Consider the following 22,975-nt stretch of genomic DNA (forward strand, 5'->3'; position numbering starts at 1 on the left):
TTCCCGGTTTTTAAAAATAACGCGGAAAATAATAGGATAAAAAAGGAGGACGTCGAAAAAAAGGAAAAAAATAAGGAAAAAGGAAACCTGGATAGCGAATTGGAAACGTATAATTTAATTTTTAATTAATATTTTATCGCCGCGTAAAATTATCGTTTCGTTTTATATACGTTAATTTAATTCGAGGGTTAGGTGGGTGGGATGCGGCCACGTCGCCCTAAAAATAAGCGCGGGTTATATAATCGTTGGTTTATTTTCGTTGCATTTCGCCCCGGTAAAAAGTTTAATTTTGCGTGTTTTTTTACCGTGCATTTAATTAAATTAATATTAATTTTGGGTTTACCGCGTCGCCTTTTTTCCGGGGAATCGTCGACCTTTTAATTAATTATAATAAATCCCTGGTCCGGCTGGATATTTAATTATTAACGTCGTTTCGATATTGGGCCATTATTTGTTTGGGCCGGCCCCCATTTTATTTTAAATTCGTCCAATACCCGTATGTTTTCCACTATTACCAAATTTTTTTACATGGGTTTATCGTATTTTTTCTATTTTACCAAAATTTTACGTTTGCGTTTTTTCCCTATTGCGTTTTTCGCGGCCAGGATTTCCTCCACCACCCATTCCTCCGCGGTTTCGTTATTTAAATTGGATAAAATTAATAACGGGCCGGGTTTAATATTGGTACGAATTTGGGACGGTAATAAATCGTCCGCGGTTTTTTCGATTAATTCCACGTGAGAAATGGGGTGGATTTTTTTCGGGATATTTAACGTAATTATTAATAATATAAAAATTGTTATAACCGTATATTTATTCGTTACAAAATTAAACTTTTTATTCGGGCGATTAATTTTAACGTTACGTAGGTTAAAAAAAATTTTATCCCCTATTTTAAAACGGTCCGCCGGTTTCCGTATTTTATTCGCGTTTTTTTTTGGCGTTATTATATATAAATTATAACGGCGTGGGCCACGTTTATACCGTTTTTAAAATATTGTAAAAATAAATTCGCGCGACTTTTGGGCGTGGAACCCGGTCGTCCGTTTACCTATATTACCGGGACCGCGTTTATTTCGTATCCTAATAATAATTTATTAAAATTAATTCCCGTAATTAACGAATTCCTATTATTTAACGTTAATTAAATAACCGGTAAATGTCCGGGCCAATTTATTTGGTCGAATACCACGAAAATTTTAAGGAAATATTATATTTCTTAATTAATCCGTTCCGTACCCCCGTCCGTTTTTGGGTGGTAAAACGTTAATAATAATTATAAAATTCCTATTTATCGGTATAATTCCGACCAAAAACCTTTTACCCAATTTAACCCCCGGTCCGATATAATCGCGTTAAAAAAACCCCTAAACCGCTACCAAGTAAAAACGAATTTCGCGGCGCAAATTTCGGTTTTTATCAAATTTATCGTTTTTAATTGGATATATTTGGAAAATTTATTAATTATAACCATTATATAACGCGGCGCGTCCGTATTATTATTTGGGAAATCCGTTATAAAATCGATGGAAATTTGTTTCCAAAATTTATCCGGTATTGGTAAAAGTTATAATAATTTTTATTTGCGTCGTTTCGATAATTTTATCCTGCGGTATATATCGCAATTGCGTACGAATCGTCGGATATATTCGGCCATCCCGTCCCAATAATAATTTCGAACCAGGATCGTAAATATATTATTTTTACCGCAATAACCAATTATTAGGGATTCGTAGGTTCGTTGCAAAATTGCCGTAATTAAAAATTCCCAATTGGGTAATTAAAAACGGTTTTTATATAATAACGTACCGGAAGCGTTTATTAAATAATCCGTTATTTATATTATCGTTTCGGTTTCGGGTGGGAATCGTTTTATATTTTATTAAACCGCGTTACGTTTGCGGGCGTATATTAGGTTTTTTTCCATTATTTCGTTCCAAAATTCTATTATATAAGGTTATTAAAAAATAAATATTCCTTCCGGGACCGCCGGTAATATATTTTATAATAATATTTAAAAAATACCGATTATGGTTTTATTAAATATTAGGCGTAATATTATCGTTCGCTTTTTTTCGCTAATTTCGTTTTGTTCCCGTTTCGATAGCGCGTCGGGGATTATCGCGTATTTTCCTAATCGGTATTTTAAAACGTAATTAAATTTGGATAGGATTTCGGTTTACCGTATTTACCGTTCCGATACCACCCTCGGTTTTGTAAAATATTCGAACGTTTTATAATCCGTAAAAATAATAAAAAAAAAACGGATATTACGTAATCCCGCTTCCCATATTTATAAATAATGGATAACCGCGAATAATTTTTTATTGTAAATAATATAATTGCGTTGGGCCGTCGTTAATTTAACGGAATAAAATATTACCGGTTTTTATAACCCGTTTTTCCTTTTTTATACTAATACCCCCCTAATAATTGCGCCGGAATAATCCGTTTTTATTTTCGTTTCCGTTTCGTCGCTTTATTGGACCAATATTGGCGCTTACAAAAATATTTATTTAAATATTTTAAAAATAACGTCCTTTTCCGGTATCCATTTAAACGGTATTCCTTTTTTAATAAATCGAAATAAGGGCGCCGTTAAACCCGAATACCCGTTTATAAAATCCCGGTAAAAATTTGCGAATTTTAGGAAACCGCGCAGTTTTCGTAACCTCGTCGGGGCTTCCTATTCCCGGATCGCGCGTAATTTTTCCGGATCGGTTTCCACGCCCATATTAGCGTATATAATAAACCCCAAATATTTAACGGAAATAACCGCGAACGCGTTTTTATCGAAATCCAAATTTAAACCCGTTTTTTTCAATTTTCCCAAAATGTGGGTAATTTTCCGCCAATAATCCGTTTTAAAACCGGACGTATATATTAAAATATCGTTTAAATATATTAATATATAATCGTCCAATATATTCCCGAGGACGCCGTAAATATATCGTTGGAACGTGGCCGGGGCGCCCGCTAATCCGAATCAATATACCAATTATTCGAATAATCCGAATTTTGTGCGAAAAATTATAAAATATTTATCTTTTTCGGCTACGCGTAATTTATGGAAAACTGCGCGTACGTTTATTTTAATAAACTATTTTGCTCCAGATAAAAAATGGAATATTTTTTTAATTAATGGTAAAAAATACCGGTCCTATATTATAATAACGTTTAATATTTTATAATCGACGTATAAACGCCATCCTCCAAAAGTTTTCCGGATTATTAGGACCGGGGTTGCGGTTAACGACGCGTTTATTCGGATCCATTTTTTATCCATTATATCGATTATTTATCGCCGCAATTCCAATAATTAATCGCGCGGTATATAATATAACCGGCCCTATAATAACGGCGGGGATTTACCGTCGTTATCCTTTTAAATCCGGATATAATATTCCAATTCGCTTTTATATAAGGGTAAAACCGAAATTTTACCGTTATTAAATAAATTTTTAAAACCTTTTAATTTTACGGGTAACGTCGCCGGGGGCCCTGCGTCGCTTTTATTTACCGCCGTTAAAATTAAACCCCGGATTATATTTTGTAACAAAATGAAAACGAATTTTATTTATTCGTTCGTATTTTTTTTTACTTTTCGGGCCGCGGCCAGGAATACGTTACCCATAATTACCGTAGGTTTCCCGCTTTTCGGACGTAGGGATAATTCCTGCACGAATAGCCTTTTAACGGACCTTATTTTTAACCCTCCCTAATTTGGGTTAAATACCATTTTCCGGTGGGTTATCCAAAGAAATTTTAAAAATAAATCCTGCGTTAATCCCGGAATTATATAAAAGGATATCGGCGCGGATTAACCGTTAATATCCACGTCGCAATTACCCATTTTCCGTATATCGGTTCGTATTCGTCCCGTTACCGTGCCCAACCGGCGGATTTATGGTAAAAAAACCTTTATTATTCCCAATTTTTCGGTATAATTTTTGTTTATAACCGCGTAATATTCGCACCTTAAATTTATTTATATAATAATAAATTTCGTTAAATTAATTAAAACCGGGATAAAAAATAATCGCCCATCCATTATAATTTATATTTTTTTTAACTGCTTTTTCCGATTTATATTTATTAACGTATTATAAAATAATCCGGGCCCGTCGCGTTGGTTTTCCCCTGGGTTAAAATTATGGCCCAAAATTAATTTTTTCCCTTTTCGGGGTCGTTTAACGTCGGACGTATAACCGGTGCGAATTAGTAATTTTAGGCGTAATAGGAGGTGGACCCGCAACGGAGGCAGGCCCCCGTTTTACGGCGTCGTTGGAATTTTTAAACGGATATTTATAAAACCTTATTTTTCCTTTTATTTCCATTTAATCGGCGCCTTCCTCGTTTTTTACCAACGTTATAACGGTTTCGGCTAACCTTTATCGTTAATACGCCCGTTATTATTATATTTTTTAAATTTATTTATAAAGGATTTGGGAAAGGGGCGTTCCGTTTTTGGCCGAAACGTTTATCCAAATCAATAACCTCCAAATTTTGGGCGATATAGCGGTATATAGCGATAAATCCGTAATAGGAATTGGAAACGATACCCTTTCCTACCGACGCTTTTTTTATCCGGTTAACGACCCGGAAACGCAAATAATTGGCCCGTATTTCGTTTAATTATTCGAAACCCCCGGCCGTAATAAAAAAGCGTTCGAATTTGGTAAAAAAATATACGAACGATTCGCCGTATTATATTCGGAATACCTCCAATTCGGCGAAGGTTTGGGTTTTTTTATAAAGGTCGTCGTAGGTACGTCCCAAATATTCGATAAAATCCTCGTAATTATATTCCTTTCCCGTACCTTTTACTTCGTAAAAAAAACGGACGATATCCCATATTATAATAATAAAATTAAATTATACGTATTCGAATTGGTCGCGCTAATTCCCGATAAATTCCGCGTTACGTATTAATTTGTACGAAATAATTTATTTTTAAATTGTTAACGCAGCCGGTACGCCGTCGTATAATAAAGGGTTACGTAAGGGTTTTTTTTTAAAACGTTATTCTTGCGCGATCGCGCCTGCGTTTAAAAAATGTAATTGCATTTAAACGATACGCTTTTCCAATATCGCGATATTCGCGACCAGGTTTTGGTAAAAATCGTAAATTTTCCCTCCCGCGCCTGGTTTTGGGTTAACCATTATCGTATTTAAATTTAAGCGTTAGTAAATATTATAGGGTAAATTAACGGTTTTAAAACCGTTAAATATTTTTATTGGTATTATTACTAACGTTGGGGGAAAAGGGAGGAAAAGGTGCATGTCCGGGTCGTGGTAATATCCTTCCCCTTATATATTATCCCTAACCCGCTTTTATATCTTATCACGTAATACGTGCCTTAGGCACGAATCCATAACATAAACCGATAATTATATAAACCGCGCCCATTTTTAAAGCGATATAACCGTATCCCACCCATTTAATTTTTAAATTAAATTAACGTATATAAAACGAAACGATAATTTTACGCGGCGATAAAATATTAATTAAAAACCGAATTATACGTTTCTAATTTACTATCCAAATTTCCTTCCTTTTTATTTTTTTCCTTTATTTTAACGTCCGTTTTTTTATTTTATTATTTTCCGCGTCGTTTTTAAAAACCGGAAATTCCTATTATTTAACGAATTAGTTAATTTCCCGCAATAAGGCGGTATAACGTTGGGTAATACCTTCGATTAAAAAAAGTTTACGACGGGATTTTTTAAAAAACGGGTTTTTGCCTATATTACGATTAAAAATACGAAAACGCGACGAAATAAGGGTACGGGGACGCGAGGAATTAAATCTATACCGAATCGGGGCACGAGCAAAACGAAATACGACGGAGTAACGCGAAAAAGGAATTTGAAAACGTCGACGGGGCGTGGTAATAATAGGGGCGAAAAGGCGTAAAAGGTACGCGGGGCGAAACTGGCGCACAAAAACGGCGGGGGAAAAGGTTAGGACGGCAATTAAAATAACGAAGGTATTATTATTTCGGCGCACCTCCTGCAAGTTTTTTTTATAACGCGATATATTACGTTTTTGAAAAATTTTAAAATTAATAACGTTATGGAAATAATTGTATATTAAAGGAATTAAACGCATTTCCAAATAAATGAAACCGCGTGCGAAAATTTGTACCAATTAACGGTTACAATTACCGCCGCTGCGAAAAAAAATATTAAATATAATAATAAAAATAATGGTTTTAGTAAGGGTTATCGCGGCCCCGGAATTGGCTATTTTATTTTGTACGTTTTAATAAACGCGGACCTAATTGGTATACGCGGTAAAAAAATTTCGAAACAGTACGGTATTTTTGCCAGGGAATTTTTTACTATTTACGACGGTATTTTTAATTAAAAATTGGATAATATAACGATTATTATAAATCGTGGTTTTTAATTTTCGTAAGCGGCGGCGGAAAATAAAGCTAAAAACGTAGGCGGCCTCGCTATAATAATAATACGATTTTTTTATATCGTAATATCGCTGGCAATTAATACCGTCGGGGGTAGGGCCATATTCCCAAACCCCATTAGTTTTGGACGTTTTTACATAAAAAACGTAAAAAATAAATACATTTTCCGGAACGGTATATTTGTCGTTATTTAAATTACCCTGGAATTCCGCGGTACCGATAACGCGACGAAAACGTTATAAATATAAATTAACAATACCACCCAATTGGTATTTAATCGATACAATTTACAAATAAACGACCGTTATTATTATACGACGAAAGCAATTAACTATTACGGTGGGGAGGCCGACCATTTTTATTACCGGTATTGGTTTATTTAAACGCTATTTATAACGCGATTAAAAAAATAAAAGCCCGGGATATAATAACGACGAACTGGTAGCGATAAATAACGACGCGAATAATAAATAGGAACGAATAGGAAACGAAAATGGACGAAATAAAAACAATATAAATAAAAAACAAGGTAATAGGAAAACGGGAAAAAATCGATAAAATAGTAAAAAAAAGAGGAAATAGGGACGAAAAAAATTCGAATGGAGGAAAAATTAAAAAATAAAAAAAACCAGGACGATAACGCGGGAAAAATGCGAAAAACAAAAACCGTAACCATTACGGGAAAGGAATTATACCAATAAATAAACGAATTTATACCGCCCAAAGTAAAAGGAAAATAAACCGCGATAAAATACCCGTAAACGGTAAATACGATAAAAAAACCGCGACATTACCGTAATTAAAAATAGGAAGGTAAAACCCGATTACGGCCCTATACCGCCCAAAATAAAAAAAAGGTAAACCGCGACAAATACCCGTAAACGGTAAATACGATAAAAAAACCGCGACATTACCGCAACCAAAAATAGGAAAATAAAACCCGACCACGGTTTTATACCGCCCAAAATAAAAGGAAAATAAACCGCGATAATTACCCGCAAACGGTAAATACGATAAAAAAATTACAATATAATCGCAACCAAAAACGGGAGGATAAAATTCGATTACGGCCCTATATTACCCAAAATTAGGAAAAAACGAACCACGATAACCGCCCGTAAACGGAACCGGGGGTAAAAAACCCGCGATATAACCGCGGCCGAAAATAGGAGGGTAAAACCCGACCACGGGTTTATACCGCCCGGAATAATGGACGGGTAAATTATATTAGGATACGCGCCCGTTGGATTGCCTTTATATTTCCAAATGGGGATTATACCCGATAAAAAACGGGCGAATACAGGTTATATTATAGATTCGTGTTTAAGGTACGTATTACGTAATAAGATATAAAAGCGGGTTAGGGATAATATATAAAGGGAAGGATATTACCACGACCCGGACATACACTTTTTCCTCCCTTTTTCCCCAGCGTTAATAATAATACCAATAAGGATATTTAACGGTCTCAAGGCCGTTGGCTTACCCTATAACATAATGCAGGTTACCTGATATTTTTACGATTTTTATTGATTCTTTTATTTAAATATTGAACTGTTTACAGTAATTATACTATCATTATCTGTTATTACAATGCGAATACAGTGCAAATACCCGCCATAAACGCCGAAATTATCCTCAGACTAGAACGAGCGCGATCTTTTCGGACAATGTAATTGGCTGAAAAGCCATGTGGTTGAAAGGTACATGGAGCGCTCGGTCCCCATTGCGAAGCAGGGGGGTCTAGTCTGAGCACTGAGACTACTGCCACGCTCGTTAGCCTAGATAGCGCACCCTACCTGAGCACATGGCTCTCCTACCACTTATGCAGATTGCACGTGTACGTTCGTGTGCGTCAATTGGGTTCCTGGAAAAAATGGGCCTTTAGGGCGCTGTGCTCCACTGGTGAGCATTTGCATGATTTGTCCAGAGAAGTCCAAAGTGTACCTCACTGCTGGTGCCTGCTGAAATGGTGGTTTTTTCCCACCGGATTAGGTGGGTTCGACAGCGCTTCCTGGACTTAAAGAGTATTGTTTATACAAGCCCTTGCTAAATATACCGCATACTAATAGATCAAGATTCATGCCACAAAGATGAAGATTAACACTTAATTTCTTATATATATAGGATGCATAAAGGTATTTTTAGACATCTAGAATTTTAGCTTAGAATTATCAGCTATTAATTTTTACATTACAATCATTTTAAATTGTACGTCTACACTTCTTTTTTTTCGCTTTGTTCACTCTAAACTGCTATTATTTCCTGATTCTTACCTGGATTCTGATATGTGCTTTCACGTTTTGCTCTTTGATATTTTTATTTCATCTCGATTCAATTCTCTTTCGTTACCGTTTTCTTTCCCGTCAAAATGCATTACTCCTCCATCCTTTCCACTGGCATGGTTATAATTTCGCTTTTTAGCGTTGCCGCTGCCGTCATCCCGGAGGTCCTTTACTATATCGGACAGGCTGAAATCGACGAAGTAAAGACGAACGGTATTAAAACTCAAAGGCATGGCGGCTTTACCCCCCCCCCCCCCCCCAATGGCGTTTACGCCAGACTTAGAGTTCGGCAAACAAAAGGCAGCAAAACTTTTAAGACTTGGTCTTGTGAGTGATGCTTACATTTATGAAATTAAAACGGCCGGAATCGAAAATCGCTTTCAATTTTCCCACTATATCTCTCGTCATAAAGTTCCAGTGTATGCGGCCCGTCAAGATATCCCTCCTTCGCATATTCAAAAGGGCCAAAGGATCAGCAAAGATAGCAAGCCAACCGATACCTGGGATTTCGGAGACACGGTAACCAACTGAGGCAATACGCAGGCACAATGTCACGCCCCCGTGTGGATGCGCCTCAAAGGGTAGCGGGGATAGGAGTGTGGGATTAGACTCTATTTGATTCATCATTCAAGCAACAAGATAAAAAAGTTTGGGGAAGAGGCAATGGTTTCCCCGCCTGCTCATTATGTACTTGTGTGTGTGTGTGTGGGGGGGGGGGGGTTTCTTTTTTTCTCTGTTAACATGGACTGGGAAACCGGGTCAAAGTTTATAAAACCAAGCCTTTTCCAGTTGAATGTTAAATACAATAAAGAAAACTTAAAATACTAGCATTATATTTTTGTGGTTTTATTTTTTATATATATTCTTGCTCGTGGAGACAGCAAAACAACCTGCATTGGGCCATTTCGTCAGTCGAAAATCTGAAAAGTAGAAAATGTGTGAGTGGAGTTCTGTCAGAATACGGTGACTGGGTGATTTCTTTAGTCTTGTCAAGTTTTGATGTTGATCCAATCGCTTCTTTTGCCTTGGGTGTAGTAATGATTAGTTAAGACTGCCATCATTCAAAACTGAACTTTTGCGTGCATTCCTTCCCGTCAATTGTCATGCTGAGAAAAGGCTTGCCAACCAAATGGAGAAGGTCCCCTGGAAGAAGGGTTCGGAGGTCGGCTGCAAAATTACCCCGATTCTGCGATCGTACGCGTCCGCCCAGAGCTGAGGCGACCTTTCTGAGCGGACTCAACCAATAATGGAAGGGCCCAAGAACGAGTTGTCAGCTACCTCTGCGTGGGATTTATGAAAATCCCTGCAATCGCCAAGCCATTGCGCCTTGGCGTTTGGTGGGTTCATCGGATCTCAGTTAACCTTAGTCCCGAAGTCAGCAAGCAAAGTCACCCTAATTTCGGTCAGGCCAAACACATTTTCATCTTGTCCTGCGGCACAAAACATGCTCATTATCCTCCAAGTCACTCCTGGCAACCCTTTCCCGCGTAATCCTTTCTGGTCGGTCGGGTTTTGTTTGTTTCTTCTTTGTTGGGTGGTATTACTTGTCGTTGCTGTCAATCTCTTGAACACGCGCGTTGCATTCTTTGACGTCTCCAGATATCCGCATTCCACCCGAAGCAATATCGAGGACCCGCCGCCACAGTCCGGTAATCCTTCTTCTCATGTCAGACTGATTTGTACTCTCTTTCCGGTTTGCCCACGTCAGCCCATCTTTGAGTCTGCCCAAGGCATTCGCCTAGGCTACTGTACCCCTTGACGGGAAAAAGGGATGATTCTTACGGCAACGTAATCATAATTTACTTTGCATCCTTCTTGGGCGGCAGTCCCCGTGCGTTCGTCTCAATTCTTCAGCAGAAGAAGCCCTGCAGACGTGGCTGTCGGTTTGCGTGCGGCATTAGATCGTCAACGTCGAGTTTCGCGCATTTTGACGGACGAAATTGAGACCTACTAGTCTAGCTGAACGGGCAGTTCGGCGCAATCCTTTGGGCCCCTGGATCAACCGTCTAGGGCCGCCGTCAGCCGCAACGGCGCCACTAGCAGCCGGGGAAGGCAAGATGGCGTTCATCCGGCAAACCATCACGCTTGTCAAGAAAAACTTCCTCATCATCATCGTGCGCCATTCGACATCGACGGTACTTCGCGCTTTCTTGTTGCCAATCTTCCTCGCGGCATTCCTCAGTTTCGCTAGGTTCTTCTTTGTTCCTCCGGCGCGCAACGGTATCGCCGATTCGCTAGCCATCAGGTCGCTGGAGGATAGCTTGCGCGTGGCGGGCGAGACCTCTAGGAACACGGTTGTCTTCGTCGATGGAGGTCACAAAACTGGCGACATTGACAGGGTCATCAACAATCTGACTGCTCAGGTTGAGACTGCCGGCAAGACTGTTTTTCGACTTGACAGGGAAAACCAAATCCAGAGGGAGTGCAAGAGTTCGCTGAGGGGCGTGTCACGATGCTATGGTGCCGCAGTCTTCAACGGCTCACCCGACTTTGGTGGAGTATGGAACTACACAATACGCATGGATGGCGGCTTGGGTCCCGTGGCTCGTATCGACACCCAGTCGGACAAGCGTGACGCCCAGATCTTCATCCTGCCGTTCCAGCGCGCCGTCGACGCTGCCATCACCGGCCTAAACTCATCCAGTAACTCGAGCCCTCTGAGCAACTCGCATGAATATGTCTTCACCGGTCTCACCCAGCAGGAGAGGGAAGAGGAAATTCGGGTGAGGTATCAGCAGGCAGTCACGAACTTTATGGGCGTCGCCTTCATTCTTGCCATCATTGGAATATGCTACCACTTGACAGGTTTCATGGCCACGGAGCGGGAAATCGGCATGTCCACACTTATCGAGTCCATGATGCCCACGAGACAGCGCTGGCAGGCACAGGCAGCACGGTTGCTTTCATACCACATTGCCTTCGACGTCATCTATCTGCCGGGATGGATCATCGGTGCGCTTATCCTACAACTGGGTGTTTTTCGCCATACTAGCACCGCCATGTATGTATTTTACAACATCACTGCTGGCCTGGCCCTTTCTTCCATGTCCATCTTCGGGGCTGCCTTTTTCAAAAAGGCTCAGCTGAGTGGCGTCTTGGTCACAATCGTCTACTGTGTGCTCGCCATAGTCGCGCAGGCCATCTCCTACCCCAGCACCGCGCAGGTTACGGTTCTGAGCCTGCTGTTCGCGCCATGCAACTATGTCTACTTCATTACAAACACTGCTCGATGGGAGGCGAAAAAGTGGCCTACCGACTTGACCGACGTCCCACCAAACAGTGCCTGGGACATACCAGCTATCTGGCTTTGGGTTTTCTTGGCAATACAGATCATTGTCTACCCGATTATAGGCGCTCTTATCGAACGTTACCTTTACGGTACGGCCACCAAGGGCCGCAACATCGTCAATGGAAGCGAATTGGGAGGCGAAGCCGCGGTTCGACTCGAAGGCTTCACCAAGATCTACAAACCTGGTCTCATCCGGCGCATGTTCTCGTTCATCTCGAAGCCCAAACCCCCGGTGCGTGCTGTCGACGGCCTCACCCTGAGCGCCGGGCGTGGTCAGATTCTCGCGCTGCTGGGCGCCAACGGCAGTGGAAAGAGTACCTCGTTGGACGCCATCGCCGGTATCAACAGGCTGACCAGCGGCAGCATAACGATTGACGGAACCGGAGGCTTGGGTATCGCACCGCAGAAGAACGTACTGTGGGACGACGTCACTGTTGAGGAACACATTCGGATATTCAACAGTCTCAAGGCGCCAACCAACAAGTCCAGCAAAGAAGAGATCCGCCAGCTCGTCGAGGCCGTGGACCTGACCAAGAAGATCAAGGCCAGGTCGAAAACTCTGTCCGGCGGCCAGAAGCGCAAGCTGCAGCTGGGTATGATGCTGACAGGTGGAAGCGCGGTCTGCTGCGTGGACGAAGTCTCGAGTGGTCTCGATCCACTCAGTAGGAGAAAGATCTGGGACATTCTACTGGCTGAGCGCGGCAAGAGGACTATGATTCTGACAACTCACTTCCTCGACGAGGCAGACCTGCTGGCTGATCACATTGCCGTGCTTTCCAAGGGTACGTTGCGTGCAGAGGGCTCCTCGGTGGAGCTGAAGAACAGGCTTGGCGGGGGTTATCGCATTCACTTCCTGAAGACCAAGACTCTCCAAGACGGCCCGGTTGTTGATGGTGTCACCAAGAAGGTCTCGTTCGATATCATCAGCTATATTGCTCCTTCGTCGGCGCTAGCTGCCGAAGTCATCCGGACCCTGGAGGCCCATGAAATCCGCGACTACCGCTTCTCTGGACCGACAATCGAGGACGTGTTCTTGCAGCTGGCCGAAGAAGTCAAGGGTGAAACTGACGCCGCGTCAAGGGGCAGCCAGCTGGCGGCGGCGAGTCTGCAGGGAGGCAAGGTCGAAAAGACCTATTCTTCGGAAGTGGTCACCCCCGACTCGGAGAAGGACAACCTCGAGCTGATGTCCGGAAACAAGGTTGGGATCCCTCGACAGGCCATTGTTTTGTTCCGGAAACGATGCACAGTCTTCAAGCACAACTGGTTCCCCTCGTTCGCCGCTTTCATCATCCCCATCTTGGCGGCAGGCCTGTGTACGCTCTTCATTCGCGGACAGTCTCCGGCGGGGTGCTCCACGCAGGAGACGAGAAGGAGTGAGGACATCTTTAGTAGCGACGATGACGACAACAAACTGCTGATGCTCTACGGGCCAGCGAGTCGATTGTCACAGCAAGCTCTTGTAGGGATGATGGGAAGAATCATGGGTGTTTCGGGCGACTCCACCGGCGGCGGCGGCGGCGGCGGCGCTGGCGCTTCCACCGGTGCACAGGGCCAGCCCAACCTCAACAACATGTTCCAGAATGTCACTTCTTTCGACGAGTTTACCAGGGGCATCATTGATCGGCGCAAGGAAGTCCAGCCTGCCGGCTTTTGGCTGGGAGATTCCAATAACCCACCGACCTTGGCCTACTCCTCGATCCCGGAAATGCAGAATGCCTTCTTTGGACAGAACATTCTGAACATGGCCTTGACCAACACAACCTTGGTTGCCAAATACGCCGCTTTTGACACGCCATGGCAAGATAATACAGGCAACTCACTCCAGCTGCTTGTCTATATCTGCCTTGCACTCTCTGCATATCCAGCCTTCTTCGCTCTGTATCCCAACGTTGAAAGGAGACGCTTCGTTCGTGGTTTGCAGTACTCCAACGGTGTCCGGCAATTCCCTCTCTGGATCGCATATGTCCTCTTTGACTTTATCAATGTCATTGTGTCATCGGCCATTGTCATAGGACTGTTTGTGGCTATTGCAGATGTGTGGTACCACGCAGGCTATCTGTTCCTCATCCTTGTCCTTTACGGGTTGTGTGCGATTCTTTTGGCTTACATCATCTCGATATTTGCGTCGAACCAGCTCTCGGCGTATGCATTCACTGCCGGCTTCAACGCCGTCATGTTTCTGGTCTATCTGATCGGCTACATGGCGACTATCACCTACGCCCCAGTCGATAAGGTTGACTCGTCCCTGCTGGTTGTGAACTTTGTTGTGTCGGCCTTTGCACCCATCGGCTCTGCCGTTCGGGGATTTTTCATCGCGCTGAACCTCTTCTCCTCGACGTGTCAAGATCAGGAATTGGCGTCAAATCCGGGAGGTTTCCTTCAGTATGGCTCTCCCATCATGTACCTGATCATCCAGGCCATCCTGCTCTTCTTGCTGCTCCTCTGGTTGGACAGCGGCACCATCCGGGCTACATGGCAGCGTCTCTTTGCCCGCAAGAACAAGAACTCCAACCAACAGGCCGCCGATATCTCGGACGAGGAGGTGGCCGGCGAGCTGGTGCGCGTCACGTCATCGGCCACAGATCCCTCGCGGCGCAGGCAAGAGACCAAGGGCGTCGGCTCGTCCGACAAGGACGGGTTGCAGGTGGTGCACGTAACCAAGACTTTTGGCAAGAACACGGCCGTCGACAATGTCACCTTTGGGGTCAAGCACGGCGAGGTGTTTGCGCTACTGGGCCCCAACGGTGCTGGTAAGTCGACCAGTCTGAACATGATTCGGGGTGACCTCCAGCCCTCGCCCGGCGGCGATGTCTTTGTCGAGGGCATCTCGGTGTCCAAGCAACTGGCCGCCGCCCGCGCCAACCTGGGCGTCTGCCCGCAGTACGATGCCATCGACGTCATGACGGTGACAGAACATCTCAAGTTCTATGCCCGCGTCAGGGGTATTGCGGACGTCGACCGCCAGGTCGAGGCTGTCATCCGGGCCGTCGGGCTCGAGCTTTTCCGTGACAGACAGGCGTACGCGCTGTCGGGTGGTAACAAGCGCAAGCTGTCGCTTGGCATTGCGCTGATGGGCAACCCGTCCGTCATTCTCCTGGATGAGCCGTCATCGGGCCTGGATGCGGCCGCCAAGCGGATCATGTGGCGTACTTTGGCCGGCACCGTTCCAGGGCGGTCGATTCTGCTGACGACGCATTCCATGGAGGAGGCGGATGCGCTAGCTGGACGAGTTGGAATTCTGGCCAAGAGGAGTTAGTACCTTTTTTTTTTTTTTTTTTTTTTTTTTTCTCCCTGCAGATGTGTTCAGTCATGTGACGTGTACTAACCAAGGCTCAAAATGAACAACAGTGCTTGCAATGGGCTCTGCAGACAACCTGCGCCACCGCTTCGGCGACCTCTTACACGTCCACATCGTACTCAAGGGTGCGCCCCGCACGTCGGATGCCGACGCAGCGCGCGTGAGAGACTGGATTGTTCAGACTCTCCCCGGCGCCGAGGTCGAGGAGAAGGTCTACCATGGACAGCTGCGGTTCTCGGTACCGGCCAGCGCGGTGTCGGGTCAGCGACAACGAACGACAGAAGGTGGCGAGGGCGACGAGATCACGAGGGAAGGCCAGGCGTCCAGCGGTCGCAGCTCACAGAGCGCCGTCGGCAAGCTGGTGGTCATGCTCGAGGAGAACAAGCACCTGGGTATGGAGCACTACGCCGTCAGCCCCACGACTCTGGATCAGGTGTTTTTGACCATCGTCGGCAAGCACAACATCAAAGAGGAGGGTTACAATGAGGACGAGAAGCCAACGGGCTGGAGGAGGTTGTTTGGGCGGCGTAAGGCGTAGCAGGCGGCTGGGGTCTTTTTTTTTTTGCCGGGGCACAACTCTTGTACGCCCAGAATCCTCTTTCTTTTTCTTTCTTTCTTGTGGGTCTTGAGCTAGTGGTTGTTCGTCCCTTTTGGTACACAGGACATTTTTTGAACGCACATGGGTTCCTTGCATATATTTTCTTGGAGTGACAGATTTTTCGTTTTTTACTCTATTGATATGCATCATAAAATTAGACTTTTCGGCAATTATAAAGAAATCATATCCACGCACGCATAGTCTGATAATCTCGGCGGATGTCTTGGGGTGCAGTTTTATGCCAACGTAGGGAGCTGAACGGATGGTGATTTTCGGGCGGTGATGGCGGTAAGACAGACGTGGAGTGGTGTGTCACTTGTCACAATTTCTTGCTTGTCTGCTCACGCCCGTATATACATCTTTGGTATACGAGAAGGGATGGCCCAGTAGGTTACTCCCCCCTTTTTTTTTCTATCTTATCTTTTAATAGGGACAAGGGCACTTTTGTTCCTCCAAGGCTTTCTTCCCATAACTATGGCCCGAGTCCCCATTCTCTCTCACATCATGGTTGGTACATGCCAGCAGCTCTGTGGACTTGGGCTGTTTGTTATTCGACAGACTGCATTTGTCGAGTTTCAATTCGGAAGAATGATCGAAACTCAGGAAAGAGGTCTGGCAATACATCTAGCAAACAACATTCATACTAGAATGGAAACGTCGGGTCAAGATGAGTAGCTCATGGTACTGAATAATCCGCCTCTTTGATTCATGCTGAATAAAAAAAAGAAAAGTCCAAGATCGATGTGCACCACAAGACAGAACAATAGACGGGCAATGACCAGCAGTGACTGTGATTCTCGAACTCACTCGAGACAAAGAGGCGGGGAGATAAATCTGAACCCGGTTTGGGTGTTTCTTTGTCTGGGGTCTTTGTAGCGGCATTCGCCATGCAGCCTAGCATTCAAAGTACGTAGGCAACCAAGTCAAGAACAAAGAGATAGGTACTTTTAAATAAAAAAAAACCCCTAGCTTCCAAGTCGAGCAAACCTCCAAACCATCATCCCAGCCGGAGCAGTTCTGGATCCACTCTCCCCTTTTATAATAATCAAATACCACGAAAAAAAAAACCCCCCCATATCTACCATGGCTGAACAACCGCCACACCGCGAAGCGACCAGGGACGAGTTCACCGAGGCATTCAACGCGCAGCTCCTGCAGATAAAGGTGCTTCTCCAATCCTCTGACGAGCCGCGGCTGGAACCTCCAGCGTCCAACATATCCGCGGCCCGGCGACTGGCCGACCAGGCCGTGGCCCTCTCGGAGGCCTACCCGAAACTGCACGCCAAGGCGCACCTGTTCCTGGGCCACGTCCTGCGTGCCGACGGCCGGTGGCTCGAGGCGCACCAGGCGTACGTCAGGTCGGCTCCCGTCTGTCTGGAGGTCGGGCGGCTCACGGCGCAGATGATCGCCGCGTACAACCGGGAGGTGGAGGAGGAGAAGGTGCAGAGGCGAGCGAGGAAGGTGAGAGAGCTGACTGGTGAATCCGGTGAAGAGAAGCACGAGCAGGCTGTTGTACCTGAGCCCGAGTCGGTCCTGGAGAGTAGTCCCAAGACGAGCCCCGGTCCGCCAGTGCTGAGGAGGGTAAAAGCTAGGTATTTCGAGATGACGGATATATAGAGCACAGACAGCTTCAGTAGAGTGTTTGAATACACACATCTAGAATTCTACTGTGCTCCATGGAGTGTGGTTCAGGGGTTACACGTGACTTACCCCTGATTCCAGGACAAGTCAATCCCAACCCCAGAGACTGCATGTTAGTCCAAAAGCATAGAGGTTCATTACAAACCAAGATTTGTACATCGGGAACTAGGCAAAACAAAACCAGGTAGTTGGAATGTCGACTGCTAGAGCTTGTGCAGCCTAGAACATATGATATTTTTTTTTTTTTTCTTATATAAAATAAAATCTTGACAAATCTCTGCAAAGTGTCGCCTTCACGTGACTCAAGCGTGTGATTCGTTCAAAAATCCAAATGGTTCTTCACTCAATCATAGTTCCAACATATTCTCCTGTGGTGCTGTAAAACAATTGCGCAAATCATAGCAAAAAAAAACCCACAAATGGCTCAACCACCGGCATCCAAACCGCTCCCCAAGAACTGGCCCAAAGAAATCCCCTACCTCAACGCACCCCTCCGCTCACCAGCCCTGACCCCGGCCCAACTAACCGCCATCCGCACACCACCATCGTCATCATCCACCACCCGACCCAGCACGGTCCCGCCCTCGTTCCCCCGCGGGCCCAACCCGGCAGTCGAGATCCGTCCCATCACGGACCCTCGGCACCCAGCTCACGGCCAGGCCGGACTGTTCGCCACGCGCCGCCTCGAGCCGGGTTCGCTGATCCTGCCGTACCTGGGCGAGATCCACCCGGGCGCCGCAACTGCCACTCGAGACGACCAAGATGAGGAATACGACTACTCCAAATCGGACTACGACCTCTGGCTGTCCCGCGACGCCGACGTTGCCGTCGACGCCGCCCGCTGCGGCAACGAGGCACGCTTCGTAAACGACTACCGCAGCGTGCCCGGCGCCGAACGCGCCAACGCCGAGTTTCGCGAGGTCTGGGATCCGCGATGGAGGTACCGCGCTGCTGCTGCTGCTGCTGCTTCTGCCGCCGCCGGTGGTGATGTTGGTGGTGAGGGAAAGGGTCCACCTGTCATGGCCGCGCAGGCCGGCGAGTGGGGCATGGCGTTGTTTGTGCTGCCCGTCGGGAAGAAGACGCTGGCTAGGAAACAGCAGCAGCAGCACCAGCAGCAGCAGAATCAGGGTGGATCCGGTAAGAGGGGTGTAAGGGGCATTGAGAAGGGGGAGGAGATCCTAGTCAGCGTGAGTTTCTTTTGTCGCTTTCTTTTTCTTAACCATCTGTCGGCCTTGCGGCCAAGTGTATGGCCGACTTTTGAAGCTGACCGTGCCCTCCTCTGCTCAGTATGGCAAGGGGTTCTGGGAGAAGCGGAGGGAAGAGTCCGGCGAGGCACCGTGAGCAGCTCTGCATCGCTGTATTCCTCGAGACGACCGGGGCCGGCCGCTCCAAGACTACCCCGTCACACCCCCAAGGGCAATCAGGGCCTCAGGCTCAGCGAGCTGGTCAGATTTTCACAAGAAACTGCACGACGTACACCAGAAACCTTCACTTGAATGTGGCTCCTTCCTGGTCAACGACCCGACTTGACCTACCACCGACCTCTGATCCTAACCAGTGATTACCGAATTTTGTCAGAAAGACAAGAAAAGCTAGGTCCATTCCCTCCAAGGATGCGCATCTGCGATAAACGCCAACGTCACCCAATGGGCGACCACTTGTCTCTCAGCTAACCAAGGGACCAATTGGCACTTCATCAGCGGCCCCCATCCAGTATCATATTCTCTGCCAGGGACCAGGGAACACTATAAGAGCTATTACAAAAACAACAGTGTGACAAGGCCCGAAACCCTCAAATAGGAGTGCTAAACACACTCAAGAAGAGTACATGTATATAACAACACCAAGGACTACCCTGCCTTGTGTTTTGTGTGTGACGACTTTATAAAATACATTACTGAAGGCTACTTTTTCTTGTGTCCTTCTACACCCCTCAAGCATCGTGTAGTCTTTGAATCCCAAAGTCAGCAAAGAAAAAAAAAAAAAAAAAAAAAAGTGCTTTTGAAACAAAACGCCAGCTAATCATTCCTCTATACCTGCAAGGCATAGAGATACCCCTTGCGCAGCATCGGGCGCGGATCGAACCCAAGGTCTTCGTAGTTTCTAGCTCCCTGTAGCCTCCTCATCAGGTGCAGGAGTGCCTCGTCCCGCGCGTTCGAATCCGGCTCACCGCCGGCGCCGGTGTTGTTGGCCTCAGCCAGATCGGTGCTGGCGGCTGCCAGGTCGGCCAGGTGTTTAAGTCCTTGACTGGCGGTAGCCCCTGCGGCAGTTGTCGGCGCCGCCGCAGTCCCGTCTCCTGCTTGTGTGACCGAATCCTGGTTGCCGACGGTGTCTCCCATGGATGACACCTTGGCGCGTATCATGTTGTCCCACGTTGAAGGGGCCATGCTGCCCGCCATGAGATCGGTTGCTATCAGTTCGATGGCGTCTTCCCTCGTCTGGGATACGCGGCTAAGCTCCGCAAGGCAGAGGCCAGCGAGACCGTTGACGTGATGGTTCAGTGGACTGAGGGCGAGGTGATTGGAACACAGCTGTTGTACTAGGCCCGTTGCTGCCCACAGAAGCTCCGTCGATGTAGAAGACGGCGTGAGCAGGCAGGTAATCAGGCGGCAGTGCCAGTACGCAAAGTGCAGAACAGGGTGTGATTTCGGCGTTATTATAGAGGCGGGGAAGTTCAACTTCCACATGTCCATGCCAAGCGAGACGGCCGAGGCGTTGATTGGTGGCGCATCACTATAGGACACGGCTGAATTAAGTCCGCTTGGCGAGGAGATGAAGGTTTCGACATAGTTCCCCAGTATGTGACATAGGCCTAGGACCAACATTAGCAATCATCCTCAAAGTTCGACGACGTTCAGCGTACACAAAGTTGCGACCTACCGATAAAGTAAAACCCAGCGTCACCAAGCAAGATCTTGAGGGCGCATGTGGCATGGATGCAGTTCTGCGGAATCAGCAACGGCCTCGCAGTACCAGCTGCGTTGAACCGGTCCAGAGCGACTAGGCTCCACCAAGCACGCAGCGAAACCATGTAATGTGACTCTGGGTCCGGGTCTGGTTGTGAAAAGTCGTCCATCTGTGCGGTTCGTAGACCCATGTCGTATGATACTGCTACCGCATGCGCAAGGAAGGCCGCCTGGGATGAACCACCGTGCTGACCATCCAAGGCGGCCACCCCGTGGTTCTCAGCCTCGATCGCTAGAAGAAGCAAGACCTGAAGATGCACCAGTTTGGCCGTGTACCGATCTTCATCACCGAGCGTGTCGTGGGCACTTTCCATCTTCCACTGAACTAGCAACCTGGCCGCTCGACGCGCATCACCCGCGGCGACACCCTCTGGCATTGCATTGAATGATTGCATTGTGGATGTGATAGCCTCCAGAAAAGCTTCACGGAGCAAGGGCGGACATCTTGCCAGCGTAGACTGCACCACCGTCTTGACGCTGGCAAGAAAAGGAAATGTTGGGTGGACAATGGTAAGGTATCTGCTGTAGTGTTAGCAAAACAAAGCGCATGAAGGCTGCAAGGTAGGCTATCTCACCCGTGAAAGACATTATCGTCGATCTCGCGGACACTCAGCTTTTCTGGCTGCTGGATCGCCGCCGGGATCCCATCGGAACCCGTTGACGCCGACACGGGTAGAGGACCCGGCGCCAAGAGGGGAGGCTCGGGCGGCGGCGGAGCTGGGGCCAGGGGTGGCGCAAGCCTGTTAGCCGAGTAGGCATACTTTTGTCCTTGGCCTTCTGCAGTAGTAGTTGGCGGCGGATACGGCTGGAGAGGCCTGGGCTCGGAGGACCAGGTGGTGGCGGCAGGGGCCTTGTTTGGCACTGGAGTGGAGAATGGATCTGTAGATATGCTGGAAAAGGGGCGTTTTGAGTTGTCGTTGAGTGGTGCTGACGGGGATTGATGTTCCGAAGATTCTCGTCTTTGTCCGCCTGCAAAGTCCAAAATATCGCTCGCTGTCAAACCTTGATTCCCCAGCTTGCCTTCGATAGAGTTGATCCTGTCGGCCAGCTCTTTGATATAGCTAAGGGCAACCAAGTTAGATGAGCCGCGCGTTCAAAGCCTAGTGACTATCTGCTATACTTACCCCTTACTTGGACCTCGCTTCTGAGGAATGCGGCTAAAGTCACAGCGTATCTGAGACCGGCGACAATTCGAACATGCAGTCTCGCCAGTCTCCGATATTGCATCACATTTGACCTTTTTGCGACGACATTCGTCACATGCTCTTGACACTTTCGAGCGCTTCCTCGGCGGCACGCCATTGTCCGGAGAACCAGCATACATCTGCATTTGCGCCGGCATATGCATTTGAGACTGCTGAGGCCCGTCGACGTACGGAGGGTGCATTGGGGATTGGATATGTGGCTGGTGCGGATGGGGTTGCGCCATAATCTGTTGTTGGTTCATCTGACCATTCATATGGTGCTCGTGATGATTATCCATTGGGAGCCCCTGATGCGGATGAGCGGGCATCTGATGTGGTGGACCTTCATGTTGGTGGGGAGTCATGGGAAGAACATGCTCGTGCAAGTTCCCTTGCTCGTTGAGGGTATTAGCATCTTCCATCTGGACATCTTGACCCTCTGTTGGCGCGTGCGGATCATGCACTTGGTCAGAGCTGTCACCGTTTTGGATATGCTGATGCTGCGGGGCATGGTTTTCCGCCAGCTCCTCGAGAGCTGCGGCAGCTTGTTGCTGAGGCCCCAGCAAAGGCTGCTGGGGCTCTTCTGGAGGAGCTTCCGGAACTTCCGGGTCCGGGGCCGGTGCCTCAGGCGGGACTATGGACTCCTCCCTGGGCGCTACACCTTCCTCGACGCCGTCCCCAGGTTCAACGTGGGTTTGCGGCTCAAAGTCGTCCCTTGATTGCGGCACATCCAAGCCAGTCACCCCACTCTCATCAGCCGCTATGGTCTGTATCATTGGCGCGAGGCTGGTGCCGAGCTGGGCGACGAGTTGAAGATCATCCACATTGCGCTGCTGGGAGTCTTGGTCGGGTGCTGAGGGAGCTTCGGGATCGGCCCTCAGTTGCGTCTGCTGCTCTGTCGACTGGTCGAGGGAAGACACGTCGAACTTGGGCTCATCATAGTCGCACGCGACGGTCGCAACGTCTGGCTCCGGCAGCGAAGATTGATGAAGCAGGATGTTGTCGACCTCTGATTCTAGCGCTGGCTTCTCCATCGAGGAGCCCGGTCGACAATGCGACGCAGGGAGTTGATGGCCGCTGTTTGCGGTTCGTCAGGGTTCTGTTTCCACGTCAGTTCCTTCCACCTCCCCCCGTTCCTTTGACAAGACCGTCGTCGCGCCCCGGCAGTAATCGCACAACGTCGTCTGAAGCTCGACTCGATCGCAAGATGCCATACAAGGTCAAAAATATCACTGTTTATAGAAGGGCCAAAAAGCCAATTGCATCAGCAAGGAAACCACCTCATT

General features: G+C 47.0%; 4 protein-coding genes across 4 annotated transcripts; 3 read left to right on the plus strand and 1 right to left on the minus strand.

Moving 5' to 3' along the window:
• Positions 1-8,799: 8,799 nt before the first annotated feature.
• Positions 8,800-9,244, plus strand: PpBr36_08201 (uncharacterized protein; the record flags this gene model as incomplete). Its single annotated transcript, XM_029895333.1, has 2 exons — positions 8,800-9,040; positions 9,126-9,244. 2 exons carry the CDS (start codon positions 8,800-8,802, stop codon positions 9,242-9,244), a joined length of 360 nt encoding a protein of 119 aa, XP_029746657.1.
• Positions 9,245-10,770: 1,526 nt separating this feature from the next.
• PpBr36_08202 (uncharacterized protein) lies at positions 10,771-15,838 on the plus strand (the record flags this gene model as incomplete). Its single annotated transcript, XM_029895334.1, has 2 exons — positions 10,771-15,253; positions 15,351-15,838. 2 exons carry the CDS (start codon positions 10,771-10,773, stop codon positions 15,836-15,838), a joined length of 4,971 nt encoding a protein of 1,656 aa, XP_029746658.1.
• Positions 15,839-16,981: 1,143 nt separating this feature from the next.
• Positions 16,982-18,880, plus strand: PpBr36_08203 (uncharacterized protein; the record flags this gene model as incomplete). Its single annotated transcript, XM_029895335.1, has 3 exons — positions 16,982-17,479; positions 17,995-18,726; positions 18,827-18,880. 3 exons carry the CDS (start codon positions 16,982-16,984, stop codon positions 18,878-18,880), a joined length of 1,284 nt encoding a protein of 427 aa, XP_029746761.1.
• Positions 18,881-19,569: 689 nt separating this feature from the next.
• Positions 19,570-22,723, minus strand: PpBr36_08204 (uncharacterized protein; the record flags this gene model as incomplete). Its single annotated transcript, XM_029895336.1, has 4 exons — positions 19,570-20,351; positions 20,420-21,027; positions 21,081-21,566; positions 21,630-22,723. 4 exons carry the CDS (start codon positions 22,721-22,723, stop codon positions 19,570-19,572), a joined length of 2,970 nt encoding a protein of 989 aa, XP_029746653.1.
• Positions 22,724-22,975: the final 252 nt, after the last annotated feature.

Source organism: Pyricularia pennisetigena, chromosome 5 (assembly GCF_004337985.1).
Source record: "Pyricularia pennisetigena strain Br36 chromosome 5, whole genome shotgun sequence".
NCBI classification, from domain to species: Eukaryota; Fungi; Ascomycota; class Sordariomycetes; order Magnaporthales; family Pyriculariaceae; genus Pyricularia; species Pyricularia pennisetigena.